This window comes from Colius striatus, chromosome 8 (genome assembly GCF_028858725.1).
Source record: "Colius striatus isolate bColStr4 chromosome 8, bColStr4.1.hap1, whole genome shotgun sequence".
NCBI lineage: Eukaryota > Metazoa > Chordata > Aves > Coliiformes > Coliidae > Colius > Colius striatus.
In genome coordinates, this window is record NC_084766.1 from 24,488,219 (window position 1) to 24,515,719 (window position 27,501).

General features: G+C 62.9%; 1 protein-coding gene across 2 annotated transcripts; it reads left to right on the plus strand.

Moving 5' to 3' along the window:
- Window positions 1-1,452: 1,452 nt before the first annotated feature.
- Window positions 1,453-27,074, plus strand: LDB1 (LIM domain binding 1). 2 transcript variants are annotated; one of them, XM_062001317.1, is made up of 11 exons: window positions 1,453-1,582; window positions 20,907-21,009; window positions 21,614-21,658; window positions 21,881-21,956; window positions 22,275-22,377; window positions 22,589-22,761; window positions 23,053-23,175; window positions 23,343-23,426; window positions 23,609-23,732; window positions 24,102-24,250; window positions 24,611-27,074. In XM_062001317.1, exons 1-11 carry the CDS (start codon window positions 1,558-1,560, stop codon window positions 24,839-24,841), a joined length of 1,236 nt encoding a protein of 411 aa, XP_061857301.1. In that variant the 5' UTR covers window positions 1,453-1,557; the 3' UTR covers window positions 24,842-27,074. The 2 variants fall into 2 exon arrangements, with proteins under 2 accessions (XP_061857301.1, XP_061857302.1); XM_062001318.1 differs by having other exon boundaries at window positions 24,102-24,244.
- The last annotated feature ends 427 nt before the right edge of the window (window positions 27,075-27,501 follow it).

Consider the following 27,501-nt stretch of genomic DNA (forward strand, 5'->3'; position numbering starts at 1 on the left):
GCAGCGCCGACCATGAATGGCTTGCTTGGGGCTAACAGAGACAGGCTGCTGACAGGGCCAGCCTGAAAAGCTGAGCTCAGCCCCCTGTGGTGGATTAAAGGGAGAGGAATGCAAATCCCACCTGGGCAGGAGCAGGTGGACTGGCCCCAGCCTGCAGAGCTGCAGGAGGGTCCCTCGTGGGGCTCCTCTTGGAGTGGTGATGCTTGTGGGGCAGATGCCTCCAGGGAGACTGTCTGGGTAGATGGCACTCTGGCCCTTCTACCCCAGCGTGTCTCTGACCCCGGTCCTGAGAGGGTGGAGGGATGCGGCCATAGCCCTGTGTGGCACAGGGCGCAGCACAGATCCAAACAGCTCCCCTGCCTCCCGCCTGGCAGCCCCCACCATCTCTGCACAGAGTGCAGTAAACGCCAGCTGCGACCTCCCTGAGCCTGCAGCATGCAGCTGCAAACACCCCCTTTCCTTCCTGCCCCCCCGCCTGCGGCTGCCTGGCCCCTTCCCCCCGCCTCTCTCAGGGCTAGCAGCCCCCTCGGTGCCCCAGGCTGGGGAACTAGTGGGGTCACCAGCAGCACCAGCCCCGTGCAGTGCCATGCTGGACAGCCACCTCTTGTTCCCCGAGCCTCCTGGGTGGAAATGGGCACGAGCTGCCCTGGGATGCAAGTCCTGTCCCTGTGCCATCAGCCTCCGAGCTCAGACGTGTGGATTCATCTGCTCCCCAGGGCATGGGTGCCCACTCACTCGTCCCTCCACCTTCTCCCCGAGTCCTCCCCCGCCTCAGCTCAGGGCAGCTGGGGCCAGGAGGCCGCTGCTGGCCTCGTGCCGGGAGCCTCGGCAGCAGGGGCCTCCGCAGGGCTCTGGGGAGAGGCACTCGGCTCCCCAGGGAGAAGCCCAGCCCCGTGCCACCTCCCCGGGGAGGACGAGGCCCCACAAGCTCCGCGGCCCTCACAGCCCCCGCCCGCGCGTTTTGGGGCAGCGCTCCCTCGGGGGGTGCCCTGAGCCGACGCGGGGGAAGCGCCAAGGCCCGGCCGCCTCCTCAGGGCTGAGGGGCCCTCGTCCCCGTTCCCCTCCTCTCGCAGGCGCGGCGCGGCGCGGGGGGGACGGGACGACGCCGCCGGCGCGGGGGCGGGCGCCGGTGCCTGACATGGCGGCGCCCACCCGCCCCGGGGCTGACGCGGGGAAGGAGGGGCGCGCGCGCGCGTGCATGCGCAGCGGCGGCGAGCGGGGGAGCGGGAGCGCGCACGCAGGCGGCACGCACGCGCCCGAGGGAAGGAGGGGAAGGGGGGGACCGAGGCCGTCCCGCACACGCGCAGAGGCGCGCCCGCCCGCCCGCCCGCCGCTGCCGCCGCCGCCCCCGCTCCCGCTCCGCCGCCGCGGCCCCCGCCCCGCCCGCCGCTGCCGCCGGTCCGCGGCGCGCCCGCCCGCTCCTGGCCGTGGCCGTGCCCGCGGCCGTGCGGGGCTGCCCGCCGCCCGCCGCGCCGGAGCCCGTGGCGCGCCGCCCATGCGAGACCCCCGCGGCCCAGGCAGCGCGCAGCGACCCCCGGCCGGGCCAGGCATGTGAAGATGTCAGTGGGCTGTGCATGCCCTGGTGAGTGCCGCGGCGGCGGGGTGCGGGCCGGGGCGTGGGGCTGGGGTCCCCGCGGCACAGGGGCTGGCGGTGGGGCGGGGGACGCAATGGCATTGGTGCTGATATCTGACTATGGGGCTGCGGTCCCCCACGGCAGTGAGGTCTGGTTACGGGACAGGGTCTCCGAAGCGTGGGGATTGGGGTCTGGTTACGGGGCTGGGATCCCCACCGCATTGATCCCGGTGTCTGGTTGTGGGGCTGAGTGCTCACGGCGTTGGTGCTGGGGGCTGGCTGTGGGCGCTGAGACGCTATGGCACGCCGGCCGAATCTAGCCATGGTGCCAGGGTCCCCGTGGCATGGCTGCCAGGAACCAACTGTGAGGCTGTGGGTTGGCTATGGGGCTGGATGCCCAGGGTATGGCTGCTGGGAGACAGCTACAAGGCGAAGGACCCTTCAGTGTGAGTACTGTGGTTTGGCCGTGGGGATGGGGTCTTTGTGGCACTGGTGCTGCAGTCCAGCTATGGAGCAAGGGTCAACAAGGTGCAGAGACTGGGGTTCCTGCGCTATGGCATGACCTTTGGGCCCAGCCGTGGGGATGGGGTCCCCACTGTATGGCTGTTCTAGTCCAGCTGTAGGACTGGAGTCCCCAGGGCAAGAGTGCTGGGGTCTGGTCATGGGGCTGGAACCTCACAGCATGAGTGCTGGTTTCCCCATCGCATGGATACTGAGGTCTGTTGATACGGTTGGCACCTAACAAGTGTGAACGCTGGGGCCCCACATTGTGGGTGCCAGTGACAACTTTGGGGTTAAGAACCCCTGGACAGGGCTCTGCAGAGGTGTTGGGCAGGCATGCAGAGGTGGCACTGCCATGGGGGATCCCAAAGCAACCTCCCTGGCTGCTGGAGCAGTAGCTCTGTGGGGTCTCCCTGCTCCCCACGTGGGTGTGGGGCATAGGATCCCTGGAGGGACTTGGCTATGGTGCTGGTGGCAGCTGGGTGCCCGCCCAGCACAGCCATTGTGGGATGTCTACTGAGGGGCTCCTTCCCTGCCCTGCCCCCCCCGGGCTGGCAGGGCTGCCAGAGGTACCCTGAGGGGTGTGATGAGTTGATGAGGTCTTGGCGTGTGGCAGGGCAGTGATGCTCAGCTGGATGCCTGGGGTCTGGGGCAGCCAGCCTGGCTCATCACCTGCTGCTGTGTGCAAGATGTTGTTATGCCGGGCACAAGACAGGGCAGGAGTCCCCGAGGGCTGCCAGAGCCTCCTCTGGCACCAGGTCCCGTTGGTGCTGGGTGGTGAAAGGGGAGAGCCTTGCCCAGAGGCCCTGGGGACAGCACTTAGAGTCGCTGTGGTTGGACAGCGGGGATGCTTCTCAGCCCAGCTCCCATGACAGCTTTCCAATGCCCCAGCCTCCCGTTGGGCCAGGACTCACATGCTGGGGGGCTGCGGGGGGCAACGGGACCCCGTGACAAGCACACGGTCCCCATGTGTCCCCTGCAGCTGCTTCTGCGGAGAGGTTTGCAGCTGTATCCCCGGGGAGAGGAGGGTGCCCCTGTGCACCGGCCTCCCGCCCCTGCGCCTCTCCGCCGTGTTTCCATGAAGGCAGGCGGCCCCTTCCCCCATCCTCCTCCTCCATCTCCCACTGGAAGCTGCCAGAGCGCTGCTTCCTCAAGCAGAAAGTCACGTGAACCTCCCTGCGAGCCAGGCCGAGCAGCCTCAGCACCCGCCCCGGCAAGCACCCCGCGCCCGGGGGCTCGACACCCGCCCCCGACACCCCCCTCGGCCTTGGCGGGGGTCCCGCCGTGGCGGGGGCCCAGGCAGCACGGCGGCTAACGGCGAGGCCCGGCCGCGTCCCCCGGGAGCTGGCCCCGTGCCACCGGGAATGTCATCGCCATGTTGGTGGGCGCACGGAGTGGAGCGGGGTGTCCCCCCCCCCAGCGCGGCGGTGAGGACGCTGCGTGTCGGCGGGAGCACCCCTGCAGATGGCTCCGTGTGAGGATGTGCGTGTCCTCCCTCCCTGCTGCCGCCGCTGCCCGCTCCCCCGCGGCACGGCGGGGAGGACAGGACGCGGCTGCGGGTGCCCCCTGCCTCTCCCCCCGCCGCCTCCCCGCTGGGGCTGGGTGGCACATCCACAGCCTGCGCCCCCCTCCCCCTTCCCCTCCCGGACTGTTTATCGGAATATAGAAAAAACAAGCTCTGCCGCTGGCCTCCCGCCAGCCAGAAACATTTAATGAGCCGCTCTGCCCAGGCTGCTCTTTGAGGCTGCGTTAACTTGGAGGAGTTTCCTGCCTGGGAGCTGCCGTTGGGGGGGGGGCGGGGGGAGGGTCTTGGCTGTCCCTCTTTAAAACTGTGTCCGCCCAGGGGAGTGATGCGCTCTCCACCATTCCCGGGGGCATGTCCTGTCCCCCCGCAGCTCCTCTTGCACTTCCTCGGGGATGTTTCCCTGCTCCTTGCCCCACTCTCTGAGAGGTTTGCAGCATGCAAGGGGCTGTTCATCTGGGAACCTTGCTAATCTGCCATCCTTGTACCTGAGGATGGTGAGGAGCTGCTGGGGTCGGCAGAGGGCGGGGGGAGCTTTGGCCCTCACCTCAGAAATGTAGATGTGAGCAGGGAGTGTGTGCCAGGCTCAGAGCAGAGCTGGCAGAGCCAGGGGTGGCAGCCGCCTGGCACTGGTGCTGCCGTCCGCGGGGCCACTTGGAGCAGCCCTTTGCACTGGGCAGTTCTTGGCATCGCAGCCAGGTCCTGGCTCCCGGGCACATCTCTCCCAGCATGCTCTGCACTTTCTTTTCAAATTATTTTATTATTGTCATTATTTACCCCCCGTAGCGATGGTGTTGGTGCAGAGAGGGGGAGGAGAGGAGCTCTGGCTCCACGGCAGGGAACCGATGTTGCCGAGGTCAGCACCTTCCCTGGGACACCTCACGGGGAGCCTGCCCTGGCAGGATGGAGGATTTCCCAACCCACCCACTTGGAGCGCAGGGATGGATGTTCCCAGCTGGGGAACAGCCTGTTACCGTTTCCCTCCCTTCTGCTGGGCTGGCACCGCGCGTCCCCCGCCGTCACGAGGCCGAGCTGTGCCACGTGCCTCCTGCGACAGATGCGCTGGGAGAGCAGGGAGCGGGCTGAGCATGGTGGTGGGGGGGGGCAGGCAACCCTGATGTGCTCAGGCTCTGGCTCTGAAACACGTCCCAGGGCTGCCTGGTGATCTGGGGTGCACCTGGCCATGCAGGGAGGAGGGAGCAGAGGGGATCCTGTGTTCTCATCTTGCACATCTGTGTGCTCTTGCCCGGGCTCTCTTCACGTTGCTGACAATGCTTGGATGGAAGATGCCATTCACTCTGTCTCCTTCTATGTAGCAAAGCACCCACCTGGTAGATGCCCCATGCGCCACATTGCCAGCCCACACCTGGCACGTTCTGGCCAAGTCAGGATGAGTTTGTGGCTACCTAGTGCTCAGGAGGTTGTTCCTCAGGGTTTTGGGCACTGGCCTGAGGCTGTACACCTCACAGCACTCTGTGGCACTAGTGCAAGCTCACCCTGCTGCTGGCTCGGCTTCACCCTGAGAAACGGGGATGGGTTGTTACTGTACTGGGGGGCTTAGCACTGCTTGTCTATGCCCAGCTCTGAGTTTACTCCAGAGATGATGGTGTCTGCTCAACACAAAGCTGTCCTGAAAGCTGCTCCCCTGGGGAGTGGGTGTGTGCTGGCCCCAGGGCAGGGAGGACTCTCTTTGGGCTGGGAGTGCTTGTGGCCAGCAATGCCCCCAGGCAAGGCAGGAATGGCAGCAGTACAGACTCTGCCCATCCCCTGTGTGTTCAGCTCACCCGATTTCATGCCACCCTCTCCTCCCCCGCTCTGCTGTGGGATTCCCCAGCCACATCCGTGCTGCTCGTACCCACGAGGCTGCCTGGCGTGCCACGCTTGTGTGCCCACGCACGAGGACGGCCGGGCCGTCCTGGGCCACGCCGCGCTGCCGCACAGCTCGTGAGGGCTCCCAGCTCTGTGTGCAGTGACACGGGTCTTGTAGGGCCACCGTTGTGGGTGGTGTGGGTGCACCCCTTCCTGACCTTGTGCCTGGGGAGCAGCGGGTGTCAGGGTGGCTGGGCCGAGTGCCCCCTTCCTGGGGCAATGGGAGGTGCAGACAGGATAGGGCTCGGTGACCGTTATCGGCCCTCCTGCAGGCTGAGGCTGTGGTTTCCTGCCAGTGCTGGGGCAGGGGGGAAGGAGAGTGCTGGGGTGCCTTGGGGGCTGCCAGGCCCCACCTGGAGCAAGGATGGTGGCAGCCATCTGTCCGGGATACCTGGCCCCCTGTCCTGCTGGCTGTGCTGGGCAGGGATGGGGTGATGCCAGTGGGTTTTTAGGAGGTTTGCTGCAGTGTGCTGATGGAAGTGTAGGAGCCTGGGCTGTACACCAGCATGGCGTGTCTCCTGTGGGCAGGAGGTATTGCTGGGCACCAGGAGGCATATGATACCCCCTCCCCTCTCCTCCGAGCTGTCAGACCAGACCCCACTGCTGCTTCACTCCCTTCCCTCCCAGGCAAGGCGCTGGTTGAGGCGAACGTTAGACCCGGGTGTAATCTCTCCTCCTCAGGCACTGGCCTGTGCCTGGCCCGTCCCCACCCTGCCAGTGGGGCAGCTGATAACGCCATGCCCACACCCCTCTGCGGCTGTTTTCATGGGGAGAGGACCCTGTACAGTGCAACTCCCGACCCCCCCGGGCAGGGTCTTGCTCTGCCCCTGGGTTTGCAGGACCCGCAGGCAGGTCCTGGAGGTACCATGGGCCAGGGTGATCATGGCTGCCCCTGGGACAGCCCTGCAGTGTCAGGACGGCAGGCAGGAGCCCCAGCCCCCCTCCTGCACACTGAGGGGCTGGTGCTGGGAGCACAGCCAGATTTCTGCAGCACAGCCCAGGTGGAGCTGCCGCCTGAGCCAGGCTGGGACGGCGGCCATGCCCCGGGGATGGTGCTGGGCAAGGGCTGGCAGGGGGTCAGACTCTCATGGGACTTCATTCCTTCCCAGCTCTCGTGCCCTTCTATTCTGCAGCAGCTGATTGCACCAACCTTGTCTGCCCTGTGCATCCTCCTCTGACCAGGGTCCTGCTCAGCCTCCAGAGTTTTCCCCTGCCCACTACTCACCCTCCCTCCCCTTCTGCAGGGCGGTGGGTAGGAACTCTTGCCTATCCCGGCTCCTGCCTCCCAGCATGCCACATTGAAGGCATGCAGCTCTGCCAGGCACAGGGCAAGCCTGGGCACTCTGACATGCCTGCACCGACCAGCCTGGGGTGAGCCCGGGGCAGCTGTGGGCAGGAGCAGGCAGGAGCAAGGCAACAGGAGCTCTCTCCCCGCCAGGGACGGCAGCAGCATGGGGTCGGGAGCGTGGGTGCCACCTGGGTATGGGGGTACCAGGGTACCAAAAGTCCTTACAGAGGGGCATTTCCCTGCCAAGGCACAGGAGATGCCATCACGCTCCTTCCAGCTTGGCAGCCACTGCCGAACGCTCTGGGCAGCCACGGTGTGCCAAAGCACCGTGCCCGCCAAAGCACCCAGCCTGCGGCCAGCGCGTGTGCGGCAGGACGCTTAGGTCAGCGGCAGCACAGTGGCCCCCCAGGTGCTGTGGGGGCTGTCCCCACACAGCAGGGACAGGGCTGGGTGTCTCCTGCCCATGGGAATGGGGCCTGGAGCCGTGGGAGCTGCCGTTCCCATGCCGCGGTGGCCATGTCCCTGCGTGGCTTAGCTGGTGGCGAGGAGGCGGCCGCTAACAGGAAGGACACGCATGTTAGCAACGAAAACACGGCAGCGAGAGGAAGCAGAAGCGATGCATTATTGATGGAGCTATTTGATGCTGCTATATTCGGAGAGCTGCTTGGCAGCAGCACGCAGGGGGTGGCAGCGGGGTGGGCTCTGCCGATGGAGTCTTACCTGCTTCAATTCAACCACGTGTGGCTGTGGCCCTGGGAGATGTCCCCTCTCTGCCTTCTGCTGCAGGGCATGTGACGTGTGGGTACCAAGAGGGCATGGCAGCCCCGTGCTTATCCCTGAGGGATGGGAATTTTTAGTAGGTGGCAGATACCAGAGGTCCTGCTGCAGCTCAGGAGCAGAGGGGAGGAGTGGAGGGGGAGCGGCAGGTTGAGGACCGGGCTGCACTTCCAGCTGGGGTGAGAGTCCCTGGAGCTGCGGGGCTGGGCGTTGAGGACTGTGCTCTGGTTTCCCTTTTAAGCAGCAGTACCTGTCCCTTGAAGGGGGTGAAGGTCTTCTGGGGGGACAGTGTGCAGAGGCAGAATGCTGGTGCTGTGCAGCCGTGCTGCATGTCACCATGGGATCCCAGGCCCAGCCAGGCTGTGGGGACCAGCCCTGGGCCTGGAAAGGGGCTATAAAACCAATCATTCTTGTAACATGAGAGTATCCACCTGGAGCCTCCGGAGGAGCCTTAAAGCCGGAGGCTCCGGCAGGCTGGCCTCGGGCTGCTGCCAGAGGGGCCAGGGCTCGCTGCTGCGAGTGGCCACACTGGGGCCAAACTCTGGCAGGACACGTGTGCAATGTCTCAAGGACAGCAGGGGAACACTGCAGGGCATTTCTGTGGTGCTGATGCCATGGGGAAAAGCCCCTTGCCAGCAGGATCTGCCAAAGGCTGCTTGCAGACTGCGCCTTCCTCGTGGAGCCTGCAGCCAGCTGGGCAGCACTGCGGACATCCGCTGAGCCGGAGCGAGGCACACAGCGCGGATGGACACCCTGTATGGACCCCGTGCATTTTTGAGTCCTGCATCTCCCTGTAATCCTTCTCTACCTCCTCTTGTTTTGGAGGATATGGGCGCAGATGCATGTACTTGATTGCTGCTTATCCAGTGCTTACGTGCTCGGGTTGACTTCTGCATCCCCCCAGCTCAAGATGTGACCCTGAAACTTCCCACCCTACCCTGGCAGCCGGCTTTTCCCCCAGGCCCTGGGCGTTCCTCCTACCTCTGTGTGTCTGGAAGTGGTTTTGGTTTTGAAGGGTTAATCCCAGGAGCCCCCAGGATCAGCCGGGCATGACTCACACTTTAGTTTCCAGCCTCCTCCAAGCCTCTCCCCAGGGGAGAGATGGAGCCTTACCTTCTGCAGTCAGAAAAAAAAGGGCTGCTCCTGCCCCAGGCCACTCCTTGATCTGGGTGTGCATAGCTTCAAGGGGGAGAGGAGCCCCTCCTTGAGAAACAGGGAAGCAAAACACATTTCTGTTTGAAAGGTGGTAGGATTTGGGAGGGGTGGCTGTTGTATTCCTGAAAGGGGGGGCTCTGGGGCACGTGGCTGCAGGCTGCATCAGATGTGTGCCATGATGCCCTGGTCTTGCTGCTCTTTGGACAAGTCCAGGAGGTTTGGGAGTGCCAGGCCAGCCAGTCCCCCTGTGCAGGCTGTACTGTTTGCAGAGCCAGCAGGTTGTTATGGTTGTTATTTTTTATGTAAGTGTGCATTAGCATCCCTGCTCCCTGTGCCTGCCGGGCCCCCGGCCAGCCCTCAGTGTGAACGTGCCCTGCCTCTGCTGCCCCGCTCGCCTGGGGTCCCTCATGTGTGCTCTGCAGGCACAGCAAGCCCTGACCAGAGGGATCAGAGAGACCTGGGCATCCCCTGGCTGCTATGATCCCTATTGGGCTCTTCTTGTCTGCCTGTCCAGGATGCGCCCCTGTGCTCACTCCTGCTCCTGAGCTGCTGCCACTTCCCTTGCTGAAACCCACACTGCGTGTTGGAGCAGGGCTTTGGGGAATCCAGGCTGGTGCAGGGCCCTTGCTAAGGGGAGAGTGGAGGTTGGGATCCAAGGGAGGCCATGCCTCATCACAAAAACTCAGGGAGCTGGAGTCACCCTCCAGTCCCCCTGCGCTGCTGGTGCAAGCACATCATGAGGAGGGGTCTCCCCAAACCGCCATCGCTGCCACACACACTTCCCAGCTGCATCCCAGCCCTTCTGCTCTCCATCCAGCATCTATTTAATTATTAACTCGGCTATAACCATAAACAGCTGGGGCTGCTGCAGCCACGTGGACCAGTCCAGCACTGTCGTCAGAGCCGAGCAGGGACACGTGAGCGGTCCCGGAGGGCTGCTGAGCCCTGGGATAAATTGCTCGGGGAATGCTTGCTGTGGATGTGCCAGGCTGTGGGGCCTGAGGCCTGGTGAGGGCTCTTTATGTGCCCCTGGCCATGGCACCAGTGCCAGAAGTTGCTGGTACTGGGGCAAGAGCCCCCCTTTCTGCGGTATTTTGCAGTAATAGCACAGTGTTGAGCACTGATGGCTGGCTGTGCCTCACGCATCCTTCAGCCCTGGAGTGGGAACAGGGCTCGCGCAGGCTGTGTGTAATGGCCTGTCTTGAGCAGGAGGGTAGTGCCACTCTGTAACTGTCACAGGCGTTATGGCCAACGTGGTTTATTGGCCTAATCATGGTGAGTGGCACCTGACAGCCCCATCTTACCTGGTGCCATGCAGATGCAAGCTGGCAGGGGGACCAGTGGCAGTGGAGCACTGGCAGCATCCCCTGTGCCCAGTTCCTTCTGTGCTGGCAGTGTGGGTGCCTCCAGCTGTGTGTGCAGAGCAGAGCAGGCTTTCACCTAGGGTTTTTTGGTTTACAGTGAGTTTTCCTGTTTATCTGGGGTTTATAAAGAGTTTTGTTCTGTTTATCCACGTGCCTCTGGGAAGCGCTGGTCGCTGCAGGGCAGCCTTCAAGGGGAGGGGGAAATGAAGCACGATGGTGTGGTGGGGGCCAGTGTGGGGATAGAGCCTTCCTTGCCTTGGCACAGGGGCACGGGGATGCTGCTGCAGAGCCGCATGTCGGGTTGAGGAGCAGGGGGCTGCCCTCAGTCCTTTGGGCTGGGGAGGTGCAAGGGCCCCCGAAATCCCGTGGCTGAAATACCCGCCACGCGTGGGCTGTCGGGAGGACAAGCGTGCTCGGTGGGACGCGACCGGTTGTGCCTGCGTTACCTCCCAGCTGCTGTTTTGGGGAGGGGACGAGGCGTGGGCCTGGCCGTGTGAGCGAGGAGGTGTGGGAAGGAAGGTGTGCGTGCCCCGGGCGCGGGCGCACACCCGGCCGCGGCTGTGCCGGGAGGCGTCTGGGGAGGCGTGCAAACGCATGCGGGCGCATCGGCGTGTGCGTGCCTGCGACAGCCCCGCGGCCCGAGCCCCGCTCTCCCACCCGCAGCCGGGGGCTCCTGGGAGAACGGGACAGCCAAGCTGGGCTGAGAGGTTCCGGCTCACGTCCCCGGTGCCCGTGGGCTCTCTGGCTGGGTTGGGAGCACAGGGTTGTGCGAGCCTGATTTGCCGGGGCAGGGAGCAGGAGCTCGCAGGGGGCAGGTGTGGGGCAAGGGAGGAACGGAAAACCCGGCATTTCTTTTTCTAAGTGGAAATTTTCATGGTGGATTTTTTTTTCTTATAAAAACATGTTAATTTTCGTAGAAACTCCTAATTGGAAGAGGTTGGAGCTTTGTCAGGGAAAGCATCTGCTGGCAACCGCAGACCAGCGCGTTATGGTTTTGATGCCCCTTCCCAAACGAAACGTTTGGACCTTCATTTTGTTTCTCTCCCCTCCTCCCCTCGCCAGAAGCCGGGGGAAAGGGAAAGAACTTTCAGAAAGAAAAATCCGGTTAAAAAACCAAAAAACAACTTCAAAGAAAACCCCAAACCAGACTCGGGAACAGATCTATTTTTATTGAAACTTTCCCAGGGGGAGGAAACCTTTCCCTCGGCTGGTGCCGAGTTCCTATCCTCGGTGGGACGCGGCTCCCGCATCTCCCATCCCGGGGAGCGCTGGTACCGGAGGAGGGGGAGGGTGGGGGAAGGGCAGCTCTCCGGGGACCCCCCCCCCCTTTCCCGTCACCCCCGCTCCGTGCGCACCCGCGGCGGCTGCGGCGAGGGGCCGGGTGCTGCGTGCGGGGGGAGCGGTCTCCGCCGCCGCCGCCGCAGCCATTGTGGTCCCGGCCGCGGCGCAGACAAAGGAAGCGCCCCCGCCCCGCCCCGCGCCCCGCCCGCCCCGCCCCCGCGGCGGCCCCGCGCCCGCCCGCCGCCCGCCCGCCGCCCGCGCCGCCGCCGGACCCCCGCCCGCCGCCCGCGCCGTGAGTCACCCCGCCCCCCCGACACCCACGGCCTCCCCCCCACCCGCGGAAGTTTCCCGGTCCCGGCTTGCTCCCCCCCTCTCCCCCCCCCCCCCCAGCCCCCCGCTCCTTTCCCCGCTCGGTCGGCGGAGGAGGGGAGGGCCGGGGTCCCGCCCGCGCCGCCCTCCGCGCCTGCGAAGTTGTGCGCGGCCGCACCGCGCCGCCGCTCCCCGCCCGGCCCCCTGTACGGCCCGGCATCCCCGCTGCAGCCCCCCGCCTGCACCCTCTGCCTCCCTCTGGCCGCCCGTCCCTTGTCCCCGCGCTCCGGCTCCGTCCCCGGCTCCCCTCTCCATCCCTTCCCAGCTTACCTCTCCAGCCCTCCCCGGCTCTCCTCTCCCTCCCCCACTCCCCTCTGCGTCCGTGGCCCCCCAGCTTATTCTCACCCCACCAACTCCCCTGCCTATTCACACCCCCCCGCATGACTGTCCACCTGGCTCCCATCTCCATCCCTCTGGTCTGGGCTTTCAGAGAGGTACCCCAAGCCCCGCGGGGTGCTACTGGCAGTCCCCGTGTCCCGCTGTGCCCTGCTCCATCCTAGCCCGCAGCTCTCTTTGTTCTTCCCCGACCCCTTCCCCTGCCCAAGCCTCCTGACAGCTGCCCCGTGTCCTCCCGGTCCCCCCACATGTGCTGTCATGGGGGCTGGCACCCACCTCCCCTCACTGCCTGCTGCAACTTTGTCCCTTCTCGCTGCTCAGAGGGTCCCATGGGTGCTTCAAAGGGGATAAAATATCCAAGGAGTGCAAATGCAGGGGATCCGTGTACTTTCTGGCAGGAGCTGCCCCATGGGGGCTCACGTTTGGAGGGCCATGGGTGCAGGGGGCTCATCCTCCCTGGCAGACAAAGCACCGGCTTGGCCTGGGGCAGCGGGAGTGGGGCATAGGGCTGGGGGTGGGTGCAGCATCCTCAGGCTGGGGGAAACTCAGCACCGCAGCTCCAGCTGAAGAACCAGCGTGGATGACAGGGCTACAGAGGGCTGTCTCATCTGGAAGGAGGTGTTACCCCCAGGAGAGCGTGCTGTGGTGGGCTGCCCTGACCTCGGGTGGCTGGCTGGGCTGTGATCCCCAGCAGTTCACGCCAGCCCATGCACTCGGGGCGAGTGATGAGAGAAGCACCCCAGGGCTTCCTCAGCTGGAGCAGCTCCCGATCTCCTGGCCACAGCCCCAGCTGGCAGGGGCAAGGCATCGTGACATGGGGCTGGGGAGCAGCCACCAGCTTCTGCCAAGGCTGGTGCTGCTGCAGGAGCCCGAACAAGAGGTAGTGGCCGGTGTTGGGGTGAGGTGTGAGCAAAGGCGTCGGAGGCTGCGGGGTCCTGTGAGGAATTGCTTTCTGGGGCACAGAGTGATACACCTGTGCCACATCACATGCCCCTGGCTGCTTCCTTCTCACCCCGAGGGTCTGAGCCGGTGAGTCAGGAAGGTGGGAGCAAACACCCCTTCCTGGGGTCTTTCCAGTTCTTCCTGTGCATTTGAGAGCACCTTCTCTTGGCACTTTTTGCAGGGACGCCTCCACACTGCTGGTCAGGTAGGCACATCTGAATGTCCTCATTTGTAGCCTTGGGTTTGGGAGTGTTCTCGTTGTGGGAGAACAGTAGTTTTTCACTGAAGGAAAAGTGAATATGGTCATTGCTTTCCTGATTTTGTAGAAATCCCAGGTCTGTGATCTGAGTGCGCCGTAATGACTGGACTGAGCAGAATGACACAGGTCGTGTTGCTTCAAAAAGGGAAAGATGGGACCTGAGGTGGGACAGGCTGGCGCTGGAAGGTTTGGTCACGCAGAGTTTTCCCTGTCATTTGGTGGGACTTTCGCTCACCCACATCAGGTCACAGTCTGTGTAAAATAGGAAGAGGCTGGTGAAAAGCTATAGAAGTTCACATGGAGCAGAGGTGCCCGGGGCTAGGGACTGGGAGCCTCTTTCAGCTTCTTTCTGGAAAGCAGTGAGAGCTGGCAGCCGTGAGCCTCTTCCAACCTCTTGAGATACAGGAGTGGAAGCAAGATGGGCCAGCCCAGCCCCAGGGTCTCATTCCCTGTCCCGTGGCTGGCAGGGTGGCAGCAGCGCAGACCCTGAGCGGTCTCTCCAGCGTGCTGACCTTCTGCACACTGGCACCTCTGCATCAGTGTGAGCTTGAGGTCTGTGCAACGAACCCAGGCCCCAGGTGCTGCACGGTAGCAGGGCAGCTGCAGCCACACTTCCGTCCCTCTCCCTCTGAGACCTCCTGCCTTCCAAATGCCACGGGGCTAGGCTCTCCACTGTTGGTGTGCCGCGCGCGTGTGCTGTCCTGGTTTGCTGTGCTGAGGTTTGCTGCCACACCATTGGCTGCTGGCTGCTGTTTTGGGTGGACAGATGTTGGGACTGGGGATGCCCGGCCCAGAGGGTTTCCCTGGGGAAACCGTCTATGATGGTGGAGATGGTTTCTACAGCGCTGTGCTGCTGGGGCTGGGTTACTCGTGGCTCAGGAGCACCAGGCGGGTGTGCTCAGCTGTACCCTGTCCCTTTTCTCCCTGGAGATTTGGCCCCATCCTGCGCCGGTTGTCCAAAGTCCTGACGCCAGTGACAGCATGTGCTGCCAGCACAGCAGCGCAGCGTGAGTCCAGCAGCCGCAAGCATTTGCTCTGTCCCCAGCACTGCCAGCAACCCGCCCTGGCCTTAGCTCAGCCGCTGCCACCTCGCGTCTTAAACCAAGTCCTCAAGAGAGGTTCAGCCTGAGCAGGGGGCGCAGAGGCTCACCCTGACAGCTCAAAGAAGCGATGGAGGTACTTTGCAGGCTGTAGCGAGCAGGTTTGCCCCACGCTCACGCTGTCCCTCCCCTCCGCGGGCATCTGTGAGCACTCGGGACGTTGGGGCGAGCGCTGCACCCCAGCACTGAGGTTTGCCCCCAGGCACACGCCGCCCTGGCACAGCCAGCTGGAAGGCGCCAGCTCCCACCGCATCCTTGAAACAGAAGTTACCCAGGTTTTTTTTCCCCCTGGAGCGGGAGCAGAGCGGAGCAGAGCAGGCGGCTGGCCGGCTGCCAGGCCTGCGGGACTCCACCTAGGACGCAACATGGAGCGAGGCGGCTGGCGGCGGTGGGGCCGCCGTCTCCGGAGACTACGCGTCCCAGCGTGCAGCACTCGGCACCGTCGGCAGCGGCCGGGAGCAAGGTGGAGCGTTGCATCCCGGGATCACAAATCTCCATGCGCCACATGGTTGCTGACAGCCTCCCACCCTCCAAGGCAGCGGTGCTCGGGGGTCCTGTGGGCCTGGGGGATCAGCCCAGAGTTCTCCCCCCTCACAACCAGAGGGTCAGACCTCAGCCTCTCGTCAATGCTTCCCTGTCTGACAGCTCTCAGCTCCAGCCCTCCTGGGTGTATCCTGTCCCCACAGAGGGCTGCCCTGAGCAGCAGCCCCACAACACCCGTGTGAAGCTGTGTGCTGTTGCTCCACCACATGCGTGGTAGGCGCAGAGCCGGGAGCGGGAGCAGCGGTGCTGGCTGCAGGCTCTGCAGGGCCATCACCACGGTTGGCTATAGCTGTGAATTTTTCCTTGCTGCTGCAGAGCCTGAAAAACCTTTGAAGATGAAAATCCTAGTTTGTCAGGAGTCTGTTTCTTCATGGGATGCTGACAAGGGCTTATTTTCCAGCCCCATGGGTCCCGCATCGCGGCGTTTGTGTGCTGCCCCAGCATGTGCTGCAGGAGGGACGGGACCCGGTCACTGTGGGAGCCTCGCAGGGGGCCAGGGCCCCAGTGTGCCCTGGGTGAGAGGGAAAGTGGCTGAAAATGTGAAAGGTGCGTTCCTGAGGCTGAAACCGGCAGTGCTTGATGATGGATCGCCTCTGAGATGGTGAGCTGAAAGGAGTAATTAGGGACAGTGGGATATTTCCCCGAGAGTTGCAGGAAATGACTGCCTCGTGGTAAGTTGATAGTAGTGCAGCTGAAACTAGGTTATCTGTGGGATTGCATCTGGGGCTCACGGCCTTGGACGTGATTCAATTTGCAGGCTGTTTTGCAATTGCCAGAGTGTGCTCTTCTCCCGTTTTCCCTCCTGAGAAATCCCTGTCCACGTGTCTGATTCATCTAGGGGCCTGAACAGGAAAGGAGAGACTCCTGCCATCCCTAGGAGTGACGCAGGGCAGTGAGGTCCCCCCTCACCCCGCTGAGTACCCAGGATGCGCTCGTCTGGCAGAGCTGAGGCTGCGGGACTGCTCTGAGCCTCGACCCCCAAATCCATGTTCCGGCCTGGGCGCTCCTCAGTGGGTGCTTTTTGGATAGCACTACCTCACAGCCTGCATCGAGTTAGTCACTTTGTAATAACTAACTGCAGCTAATTATGACTTCTCTGGCCATTCCCCTGAGTTTGCAGGGTGGTCCATAGAGGAGTACCCGCTGGTCCACAGTGCCACGTGTTGCTGCACTCAGGGGCTTTTGCACTAACGTTGCAGGATGTGACCCTGAGCTGGGGCACACCTGGTACACAGCGTGTGGGCAAGGAGGCAGCCAGTCCTCAAGACAAGCTCCGTGGCTGGCTCTGATGTGTGGCTTGAGAGCATCGAGAGGGCAATCCCTGCATGCAGCATGGCAGGCAGTGCTGCAGGTTTCGCCTCCATACGCATTGGGTTCAGACTCTGGATACGGCTGGGTCCCCAGAATCATCCTGTGGTCTCCTCCAGGAGTGGCAGCTCCTCTTGCCTCAACAGCCTGGTCTCCTGGGAGCTTCTGCTGGTTCAATTCTGCGTTTTCAAAGCAAATGGAGTCTCTGCAAGTCAAGATTGTCAATGTCTCTATCAGTTTAATAACAACATTGGGGTTTGCAACTGGCCTCACTCCATCCCCTCCACTCTGAAGAGGAGAAAGAAGTGGTCGAGGCAGACCACAGACTGCTTCATGTGCTTCTGCCCGTCCCAGTTGCTCTGGATATTTCCCTGTGTTTTCTCCCCAGCCCTACCAGCTCTTCCGATACCAGGTATCATCACCGAGAGCAAAGCCTGTTCAATTGTTTCATGCCCCGCACCCAGCTCTGGATAGCACCCTCCCGGGTAGCACCCTCCCAGCAGCCCTGCCAGCGGGGCTGGGCTGGGAAGATGGATTTCCTGGTGCTATCACGGCCTCCACACCCCTGCGAGGCCGCCCTGGGAAACAATGCTGCTATTTACACTTTAAAGCCTCGTTAGGCAGGCAGGAAGCAGCAGGCACAGTGCATGCCGGGAAGCAGCCACAGCCTTTAGGAAGGCTCGCGCCCCTCTTCTTCATCAGCCACCAGGCTGCTGGGAGGAGCGAGATGCTCCCTGGCTGACACGTAACCCCGTGGCCTCTTTCAGGCCTCATTTCTTCATTTATTTTTATGGGGTTTTTTAGCCACTGGAGCCGCTGGCTGGTTGCTGAGCTTTGCTGCTTGCACAGGAGGTGTGCTGGCTGCCCAGCCGGGGACAGCTCCTCTCTGGGATGGGGAGCACCGATGGCTGCTGATGGCTGTGGGTGTGGGAGCGAGCTACTGGAGCTGTGTTGCCTTTGTCCTTGGCACCTCTTTCCTCTTTGCTGGTGAGATGGAGCAAGGGGTGTGCAGGCAGGAGCTGTTTGCCCTGCCAGACACCAGGGAAGGCTCTGCATGTCCCCTGCCTGTGCAGGCAGCTCCCTGGCCAGTGCTGGGCTCAGCTAACAGTGCCTGCCTTACTCTCAGGAAACCCATCATTCCCCAGCTTTAGGGGCTTGGTTCAGGTTTTAACCATTCTTGCACCAGCAAACCCTCTGGGCAGTGCCCCAGAGCAGCTTTCCCCACAGGGCTGGCAGCTCGCGGGCAGGGAAGGCACAGGAGAAGGCAGGCAGAGGGTTGGGCAGTGCCGGGCCGTATGTGAGCTGGTGGCAGAGCACCTGCCTGCCTGGAGCCGCTTCCTTGGCCGAGCTCTCGCAGCAGCTCCCTGTGGTGCCAGCCAGCTCTGTGCAGGGACCCGGCCTTCTCAGAGGATGCTGAGCTGGGGCAACCCTCCACAGAGTTCCCATGTCTCCCTGCCGAGGAGAAGCTGTGGGGCCACCTCCCTGGCTGTGGGCACTGTGCTGTTTGCCAGGACCTGCCTGGGCTGGTAGCTCTCCCGCTGCAGCGTCAGCCTGATTTTTTTCCCTTGCCTGCCACGCAGGTGTTTTTGCTTGGGGATGGCCATGAGAAGCCTCTCCTGTTGTCTTGGGGTCTGCAGGCGCATCTTACACCCAGCTGCCAAGCGGCATCCCTGCTTCCATCGAACCTGCCTGGATCCTGCCCGGATCCTCTGTGCTCAAAGCAGGAGACAGAGCACAGGAGCGTGGGGACACATCCTCTGTGGCCAGGCACCAGGCTTGGCTCAGGAAGGGCTCCATCCTGCAGGTCTGGATCGCTGTAGCCAGTGAGAAAGGGCTCCTAGGAAGCCGGGGCAGCGTGGAGAGGCGGTGATGGAGTTGGGGCTGTCCCGGACTGGGCGGCAGCACCCTTGTGTGGGTAAAAGTTGGTGCTGATGCTGCTGTAAAATACGGTGGTGCTTTGTGAAGCACATGTAGTGAGAGCATCTGCAGTGAATGTAGGATTCAGACAGCCTCTATCAAATGCTAAGGCTATCGTTAGCATTCTTTAAAACCACTAAATCTAGTGACATATTTCATGCTGCATTAAAGATAATATTTGGTCGGGATTCTGGCAGTGCTGAGGTCACATAACAGGCTCCTCTCCACTCCTCTCGTTCCTGAGATAGGTCACTCAATGAAGCCCCCATAGCAGGTCATGTCCATATTACCCTGCTTGGGAAGGCCTAGGATGGAAGCGGAGGCTTGGGTTGGAGTGATGGGCTGGCTTGTCCGCTGTCCCAACTCCAGGAGCAAGGGGTCAAGGAAGATCATGAGAAGCAGAGCAGACAGATGGTGATGTGTCCCCCCGTGATCTCACCAGCCCAGGAGACTTTCCTGCACCACTCTGAGAAGTGAGACTGGCACTGAGGACAGCAAGAAACCTTGGGGGCTTTTTTCCCCCCATCTCTCATTGGTGAATGAAAACAAAGCATCAGGGATGAGATCTCTTGGGTCTGATTTTTTTTCTGCTCCCGTGAGGACGTGGTGACCAGAGTCAAGCAGCGCAGCTCCCCGTCTTCAGCCACCTACATCTCTGCCTAATGAACCGGTTTGTTTTCAACAGAAGACACGTGCTTTTGGGAAGTTTCCTATGCATCAAGCACACTTTGACAGCGTGTCATTTAACAGCAGCATGGAGGAAATGGAAATACTGTGTTTCCAGTGCAATTCCCGTTGATTTATCATTTGTATTAGGCACAAGTTGACAAGGATTAAAGCAGAAAGCAAAAATTCCCTCACACTGGCACCAATCTCCCTGTTAAAAAAACTTTTGTCTCTAAAAATGTTGGGTCAGAGCAAGGGGCCGACGTTGTTAGCAGCTGTGTGAGAAACTGTGCCGTGCCCCACTTAGCCTCGCTGCAGGTGGGCCAGAGCGAGCAGTGGAGAGGCTGGGCTAGCGCCGGGGCTACTGTGTCCTGGGGGTGCTGGGGACAGGCTGCGTTTGCCTACCACGGGGAAGCAAAGTGGAAAGGCACCGGGATCCAAGGAAGATGGGAATCGAGTGAAATGCAGATTTCCACTTTTGCCAGTTGGATTTAGGGCCAGGGAGGTGACTCCCTGGTTTTGGCCAGCCCTTGCTTGCTCAGTTGCGTGTGTGATCCCTGTGGGCTTGGCAGGGTGATGGGGATGCCTTGGTCACTCAGGCTCCTGTGTTGGCTAACAGATGAACTGAACAGTGAACTGAACATCTTGGGTGCCGGCACTGGTAGCACTGCTTTCCATAACCCCAATGCTCTTTGCTGCACTCCTACATCCCTCGGGGCTGAGTGGTTGCTCTGACGCTGTCCCTGGAGCCTGGCTGCGCGGCAGTGCCCAGACAGGCAGCAGCGTGCCCAGTGCCTCCCGGCCGCTTCCCTCTGCTGCTGGGCTCTCTTTCTGCAGGCCTGGGCAGCCATCCTGGCAGCCATCCTGGCAGCTCGTGGGCGTGGGGAAGCGCCCAGCCTGGGGCTGCAGGCAGGTGGGCAGCTGATGGGGATCCCGCCTCGGCTGCGGCTGGCAGCGCAGCCTGGCTGACTTTGGGGCTCGGGCGTGTGGCATGGCGATGGGAGCCATCCCTGTGTGCGGCAGGGCCGGCTGAGCCGGTGGAGCCGGAGCTGCCTGGCATCCCGCCCGCCGCTGCACCCCATCCAGGTCAGCCTGTCTGCTCGGCTGCCCGCCGGGGAGCGGGGAGCCGCGTGCCTCGGCAGCGCCTGGGCACAGCAGCATGCCGGATCCTGCCAGCCGCAGGACGTGCTGGGGCTCCCGCCGGGCTTGGGGAGGGCTATTGGCAGCCAGGAGCCTGCCCCGGCGGTGGGAGGGGGCCGGAGAGCGTGGGAGCCCCCAGCTGCCCCGCAGGAGCCCGGTGGGGCCTGCCGTGCCGGCACGGCTGCATCCCGCGGGCATCCCTGTCTGCCGTTGGCAGGCCCGGCGGGGTCCCCGGGGTGCTTGCAGGGGCGGGTGCTGTGCTGGCTTGCACCCGTTGCACACCCGTCACACGCCCCGTCACACCCGGGGGCTCCTGGCCCTTTGCCCCGGCGCACAGCGAGGCGCGGGGGTGGTTTGATGGCGGCCAGGGGCTGGTGTGTGGGGGGAGCTCTCGGTCCACCTGGAGCCGGGCGGCCGCTGGCCTGCCTGAGCGGCAGATGGTGGCTGCCTGGGGACCCGCCAGCCCGGCCCATCCCGTCCCTCCGGGTGATTATTCACCCGTCGCCATGGCGATAGAAAGGTCAGCGAAAAGAACCCGTGTGATTGCCGGGTTGAGTCGGTGGGATTAGGAGCAGCGAAGGAGGGAGGGCTAGTGGGAGGATAGGGCCCAGCCAACCCCTCCTGCCCCTTGCTCACCAGCTGCACTGTGCCCCTCGGGCACCATTCCCAGAGTCTGGCCACCTGAGAGTGTCAAAGTGCGCACCAGGGGGAAATCCCTGCGATGAGGCCAGGCCTCTCCAGCTGCTGATGCTGAGGGTCCAGCCTTGACCCCGTGGGTCCCATCCTGCACGGGGAAGGCCTGGAGCTGCGTGTGGGGTGAAGAGACTGGAGTAGCATCATGGGGGGGACCCGAGGAGGGATGGGGCTGTGCTGATGGGGATTCAACTGGTCCTGCATCCTTCCTCCTCCTCCTCCTTCTCCTCCTTCTCCTTGAGGCAGGATGTTACTCCTTGCGGGGTGACCCTGGCTGACCCTTTGCCCCACCTCTCTCTCCAGGCTGTTCCTCTAAGTCATTCAAGCTGTACTCGCCAAAGGAGCCCCCGAACGGCAACGCCTTTCCCCCATTCCACCCAGGCACCATGCTGGATCGAGATGTGGGGTGAGCTGGGGCCTGGGGTGGGCTCTGTCAGGTTGGGGATTCCCTGGGCTCTCTACGTGGGCTCTCTCTATTGGGCTGCCCAGCAGCTTACAGGGACTGCAGCACGTGGAGTTGAGATAGCACAAGGGGAGAGAGCAGCTTGGAGCAGGCACGGGTAGGACTGGGTAGAGAAAGGGAAATATTTGGGATGAATGCCGTCTCCAGGTCCCTGATCTCTGTGGGGCCAAACCTCTTGCCAGGCCAATCCCCTGGGATGCCCCAGTGCTCCCAGCTCCTGCCAAAACAGCCCCTTCTCCAGCCTCCATCCTACCTGGCACCAGCCCCAGCTGCAGAGGAGCCGGGCATATTCCCAGAGAGCCGCAGGCTGGGTTGCAGGGGTGGTGGAGCAGCCACTGATGCCAGAGCAGAGCTCAATTTAAGGGGTACTGGTCACCTTCGAGGCCATCGAGCATCGACATCCAGGGTGCAGCCTGCGCCTTGCATGGGATCTCGACCCCGATGACCCCAACTGCTGCTACTGCAGGCAGGGAAGGGAGAGCTGTGGCAGGCAGGGAGGGAGATCTCTACCAGCACTGACCTGCCTGCATCTCTTTGCTCCCTCCAGACCTACTCCCATGTATCCACCAACGTACCTGGAGCCTGGAATCGGGTAAGCATGGGAGGCTGGTGGAGACCCCGCTGAGAGGGGAGCTGATGCTACAGTGGGGATGGCTCAGCAGGGCTGGCATGCTGCCAGCCACAGGGGTTTGCACGGGGGTTGGTCGAATTCTGCCCAGCTCTGGAGGGCCTGTGTATCCCCACACCACGGGCCCAAGACCCCTCCCTGTCCTGTGGCTGTCCCCCTCTGACTGCTTGCTCTGCTCCTGGGCAGGAGGCACACGCCGTACGGGAACCAGACCGACTACAGGATATTTGAGCTCAACAAGCGGCTGCAGAACTGGACAGAGGTGGGGAGTTGGGGGAGAGGGAAGTGGCCAGGGGTGGGGGGATGTTCCCATCTGTGCAATTGTTGGATGGAGTCCTCTGTGTTGCCTGCCCTCACGAGCTGCCTTGGCTCTAGGAGGCATACCCTTGGCAGCAGGGCCCTGCCCCACTGTTCAGGTCCCCAAGTGCCTTGTCCCTCACTTAGTCACAGGACAGGACTCATCATCCTTGTCTCTGGGCGCTCAGATGAGAACCTGGCTGCTGTGCCTGGCAGCCAGCATCTGTCTGTCTGTCTGTCTGTCTCCTCTCCCTGTAACCTGGCATCTCTCCACCGTCCCCAGGAATGTGACAATCTGTGGTGGGATGCCTTCACCACAGAGTTCTTCGAGGATGACGCCATGTTAACAATCACTTTCTGCTTGGAGGATGGACCAAAGAGATACAGTGAGTAGCAACTTGAGCTCTTCTTCCACAGGGCATCACCTCACTGGCAGCAGAGGCAGTGGTTGTGCTGCAGGGAGGGATGTGGACAGGGTGTTTGAGCTCACCTGCCTCAGGCTGTGGGCACCAGGGCCTCTCCCTGCCCGTGCAGCCCCGAGGCACATCTGGATGAAGCAGGTTTACTGACATTATCTTCGTCCTTCTCCCTCTCCAGCCATCGGCCGGACTCTGATTCCCCGTTACTTCCGCAGCATCTTTGAAGGGGGAGCCACGGAGCTCTACTATGTGCTCAAGCACCCCAAGGAGTCCTTCCACAACAACTTTGTCTCGCTGGACTGCGACCAGTGCACCATGGTTACCCAGCACGGCAAGCCCATGTTCACCCAGGTACCTGTGGCACCCTCTGCTTCTCCTGCCCCTCGTGCCTTGGTCTGACGTGCCCTCGCAGCGGCTGCAGTCCCACGGGACTCAGGACACTGATCCCTGTGGCTGTTGAGTGGATACTCTAGTTCCATGTACCTCAGCTCCCCTGGGAACTGTGGGTTTGGCATGTGCCAGCCTCGTGGCAGGCAGGGGGAAGGCGCCAGGAAGGTGTCCCAATGAGCAGCAGAGGGTTCCTGGGGAATGTGGGCGGGGGGAAGGGGCAGCAGGCTGTGCCTGACCCCTCGCCCTGCCCAGGTGTGTGTGGAGGGGCGGCTGTACCTGGAGTTCATGTTTGACGACATGATGAGGATAAAGACGTGGCATTTCAGCATCCGCCAGCATCGAGAGCTCATCCCCCGCAGCATCCTTGCCATGCATGTGAGTACTGCTCCGGGACCCCTCACGGCACGAGCAGCAGGGGGCTGCTGAGCATCTCTCTCAGTCCGGGGGGACCTCGATCCTGTCCCCCCCATTGCAGGGCAAAGCACGGGAGGACTGTCCCCAGGCCCGGATGTGCCTGAGCCCTCTATCCCTCTTGCTCCTAGGCACAGGACCCCCAGATGCTGGACCAGTTATCCAAGAACATCACTCGCTGTGGGCTCTCAAACTCCACACTCAACTACCTCCGAGTAAGTGTGTGGGGAGAGGGAGGGACCCAGCTCCGATCCCGGGGTGGGAAAACCTCAGCCGCCCAGTGCCTGTCTGGGAGGAGGCAACATGGCAGGCTCTGCAAGAGGGGCTGCAGAGAGCTGTGGGGCTGCTGGGGCCTGCAGCATCAGAATCTAACCTCACGTCCCTCTGCTCCCTGCAGCTCTGTGTAATCCTAGAACCAATGCAGGAGCTCATGTCACGGCACAAGACCTACAGCCTCAGTCCCCGGGACTGCCTCAAGACTTGCCTCTTCCAGAAGTGGCAGCGGATGGTGGCTCCGCCTGGTGAGGCTCGCGCTGCTGCTGCCCTGCCCGCGCCTACCCCGGGGCTGCCCGCTCAGGCCCTGCCCTCAGCACCACCGTCTCCTGGCCCCAGAGCCTGTCCCTACCCTTGTGAGGCTGGGGCAAAGTGGGGCTGCAGGCAGGGAGTGCTCCCTGCCCAGGGGCTGCCAGCTGCCTGCAGAACGCAGAGCAGAGATGAAAATCATCCCTACACCCTCTCCTGTCCCTGTGCTGGGGACACGGTGAAGCTGTGGAGGGAAGGAGGGTGGCGGTGCTGCCCTGGGAAGGGTATATAATGGTCCTTGTGGGGAAGGGGCTGGGGGGCACTGGCTCCTCCTTGTCGGGACTGACTATGTCTCCCTCCTCCGGCAGCGGAGCCGGCACGGCAGCAGCCCAGCAAGCGCCGGAAAAGGAAGATGTCAGGGGGCAGCACCATGAGCTCTGGCGGGGGAAACACCAACAACAGCAACAGCAAGAAGAAGAGCCCGGCCAGCACCTTTGCCCTGTCCAGTCAGGTACCTGTAAGCATCCCGTTTCCGTTCTCTCTTCCTCCCCCGGGGTGGAGGGGAGGGCTCCCTGCCCTGGCCCCCGGGAGCGGCTATGGGGAAACCCCTGGGGATTGCCCGTCCGAGTCACCCCAGGCTCTCTCTGGGTGATAGGGAGAAGGAGGGAGAGCTCCAGCTGCCTTCCCTGAGCTGCTTTGCTGCCCTGCGAAGCGATAAGGGTGCGGTGCCCCACGCACTGCCCGAGCCTGGGGTGCTGCGATGCGGAGCAGCAGCTGGCGGTGCGGCTGGAAACGGGCGCTGCAGTGTTGGCGAGGGGATCTGGCGGCCGGGGTTCCCCCCACCTCGATTATGTTTCGGGACCGTCTCCCCTTTCAGGATGTGATGGTGGTAGGCGAGCCCACGCTGATGGGGGGGGAGTTTGGGGACGAAGACGAGCGGCTCATCACCCGGCTGGAGAACACGCAGTTTGACGCCGCCAACGGCATCGACGACGAGGACAGCTTCAACAACTCGCCAGCGCTGGGGGCCAACAGCCCCTGGAACAGCAAACCGCCCTCCAGCCAGGAGAGCAAGTCAGAGAACCCCACGTCGCAGGCGTCGCAGTAACGGCCCCCCCGCCGCCCCGTGGACTCAGTCCCAACCGATCTACCTGTACATTTGCAACGGAGAGTGACCGGGGAGTGGCGAGGGGCCGGGGCCGGACTGCCGGGGCCCAGGGCACGCCGGGTGGGCAGCCCCCAGCCCTCTCCCCGCCGCCTCCCCTCTCCCCCTGCGCCTGCCTCCCTGCTGGAACCCGGGGCAGGGCTGGGTTTCCAGGGCCGTAGCTTCATCGTTCCCTTTTCTCCCTCTTCCTCCCTGCTTCTTCCCCGGAGAGCTTCTCCTCCGGGCCCTGATGTGCCAGGCCCCTGCCTGCTGAGCAGGGGGAGTTAGGAGGGAGGTGTTGGCAGTGGCTGGCGCGGCTGGGGAGCCGGTGGCACGCGTGTGCCGTGTGTTGGGGTCTGGCACAGCCCAGAGATCCTCCTGCTCCTCCTCTACCCTGGGTCCTAGGGCTGGGTTTTGCTGAGCAACCGACTGCAGCAGGGTTGCGCATCCCCTGCCCAACCTGGGGCTGGCCAGGGGCGGGGGGACAGCAGTGGAAAGCCTTCCCCATGCTGCCCACTCTGCCACGGCTCCTCTTTCAGCCAGGGTCGGATCCTGCTGCGCTGGGGCGGTGTCGAGGACAGGGCCCCGTCGCATTTCCCCGCTCTCCTGCACCCTCCTCTCCCAGTTGCTGCCCAGGGGCGAGAGCTCAGGGGCCGTGGGGGGACTGTGTATATAGGATGGGAGGAAGGAGGGGGCCGGGGGGCGTGGACGAGCCGCAACTCTGCCAGTACAGCCGGTGCCCTGGCTCCCTGCCCACAGTCCCCGCGTTCCCCCCGCCCCGCGTGGGTCCACCTGGGGCCCCTTTGCAACCCCCGGCTCCCGGTACCTCCTACTTTTGTCTTTTTTTAAGAAAAAAAATTAATATTATTAAAATATTAAAAAAAAAATGGGACAAGCCCCTTCCCCCCTCCCCACAGCCCCCCCTCGCCGGTTCTCCCCTCCCCACCCCGAGCCCTCCCACCCTGTCCTGACTTTTGTACAGGCTTCTTCTCTTGGGAGTCTCGTTTTATATCCAGTTCGGAGAGCTTCAAACCAAGGAGAGACTTTGCAGACTTCCTTTCTAATCCCTCCAGGGGCCGGGGAGGCAGCCCCCTGCCCCCCTCCTCCATGTAAATCTTGTGTGCTGTTGTCCCCGCTCCCCCCGCCTCGGGTTCGTGTACCTCGTGCTTGTACATTTCCGCGCTGTAGACAGTGTGTACGATACTGTTCTTTCAATGTGTTATCACTAGAGCAGGTGCCTCCATTGATGTTAGGGGAAACCAGAAGAGAAATAATAATTTTTGGGGGTTTTTTTGGTTTTAAAAAAAAAAAGAGAAAAAGAAAAAAAAAAAAACCCTGATAATCCCTTCCAAGGCTTCTTCCGAGGAGAAGAGGGGAGGTGCCAGGGAGGGCGTCTGCGCTCACCAGCTCAGCCCTGCAGCCTCGGAGAGAGCCAGGGGTGGGGGCAGCCCGTGGGCACCCCCCGGTGCAGCCCCAGGTGAGGTGCAGCAGGGGTGGCCCGGGAGGGGGGCATCGCCCTGGGGTGTGGGGGGAGTGTGCGAGAGTGAGTGTGTGAGAGGTTTGTGTCTGTCTGCGTGTGTGTGTAAGGGAGCCCCGGGCAGGGAGCAGCCCTGCGGTTTGGGGCAGGGAGGGACCCCCCACTCTGCACCAGCCTCCCCAGGCAGGGATCCCGCAGCACGTGTCCCGCCGCCCCGTGGGGTGGGGGGCTGCCAGGTGTCTGTCGCCAAGGGACTGCCTCACTCATGGCTGAGACTGCAGTGGGTGGCCAGGCTGGGGGGAGGAGGACACCCTGCGTCCCCCCTCCCGCTGCCCCTGGGGTCGGGTGGGGAGACGGGGGCCTCATGACTCAGTCCTGGCCTCATCTCAAGCCCAGAACTCCCTGGAGCGACCCCTGCGTCAGCTCCTGGGCCCCAGAGGACTCATCCCCACAGGCACGGGGGGCCCACGGCCCCGTTGCAGGTGGGGGGTGGGTGCTGCCCGGGTGGGAGCAGCGAGGGGGGTCTCTGCAGTTAAGGTACGATAGTGGCTGCGCTGCAGGGCTCCCGGGGAGGGTGCGAGCCCCCCTGCCCCTCCCCCAGGCACACTGAAATGCCTTTTGATTTCTTTTTTTTTGTTTCTTTTTTCCCCCCTTCCTCCCCTCCATAGTTTGTGCCATTTATGAGTCATGTATGGTACCAATAAAATGACTTTTCGGTTTGAGGCTGTCCTGAGCGCTTATTTCCAAGGCAAGGGAGAGCTGGGGGGGATCCCCTCGTGCCCCCGGTGCCCAGGCAGCGGGCACAGGGCTCTCTGCTCTGGGGATGCTGCCGGCTCACCTTGGGCTGCTGGTTCCCAGCCAGGCTCCTTGGCAGCGAGGACACAGGGTGCTGAGAAATGGCCCAGTCCCCCAGCCAGAGCAATCAGGAGGCTCAGGGCCCACCTGGACACCATGGCGATGGGCACAGCCCCTGGGAAGCAGCATGATGAGAGAGTGCTGCTGTAGGAGCAGGTGGCAGCAGCTGAGCAGTGTGGAGGTGAGCAGTGTGACCCCTCCAGAGCGGGAGGCACAGCACAAGCCTCCACGGGGGCCCCTCGAATCTTCCAGAAGCTGGCAAGTCCTGTGCCAGTACAGAGGGCAAGATGCT

Bases quoted from the DNA above. Each gene is read 5' to 3' on its own strand.
- LDB1 (XM_062001317.1), top strand. From the start codon at position 1,558: ATGTCAGTGGGCTGTGCATGCCCTG. The intron at 21,010-21,613 runs GTGAGCTGGGGC...TGCTCCCTCCAG, and splicing joins ATGCTGGATCGAGATGTGGG to ACCTACTCCCATGTATCCAC. The intron at 23,427-23,608 runs GTAAGTGTGTGG...TGCTCCCTGCAG, and splicing joins CCACACTCAACTACCTCCGA to CTCTGTGTAATCCTAGAACC.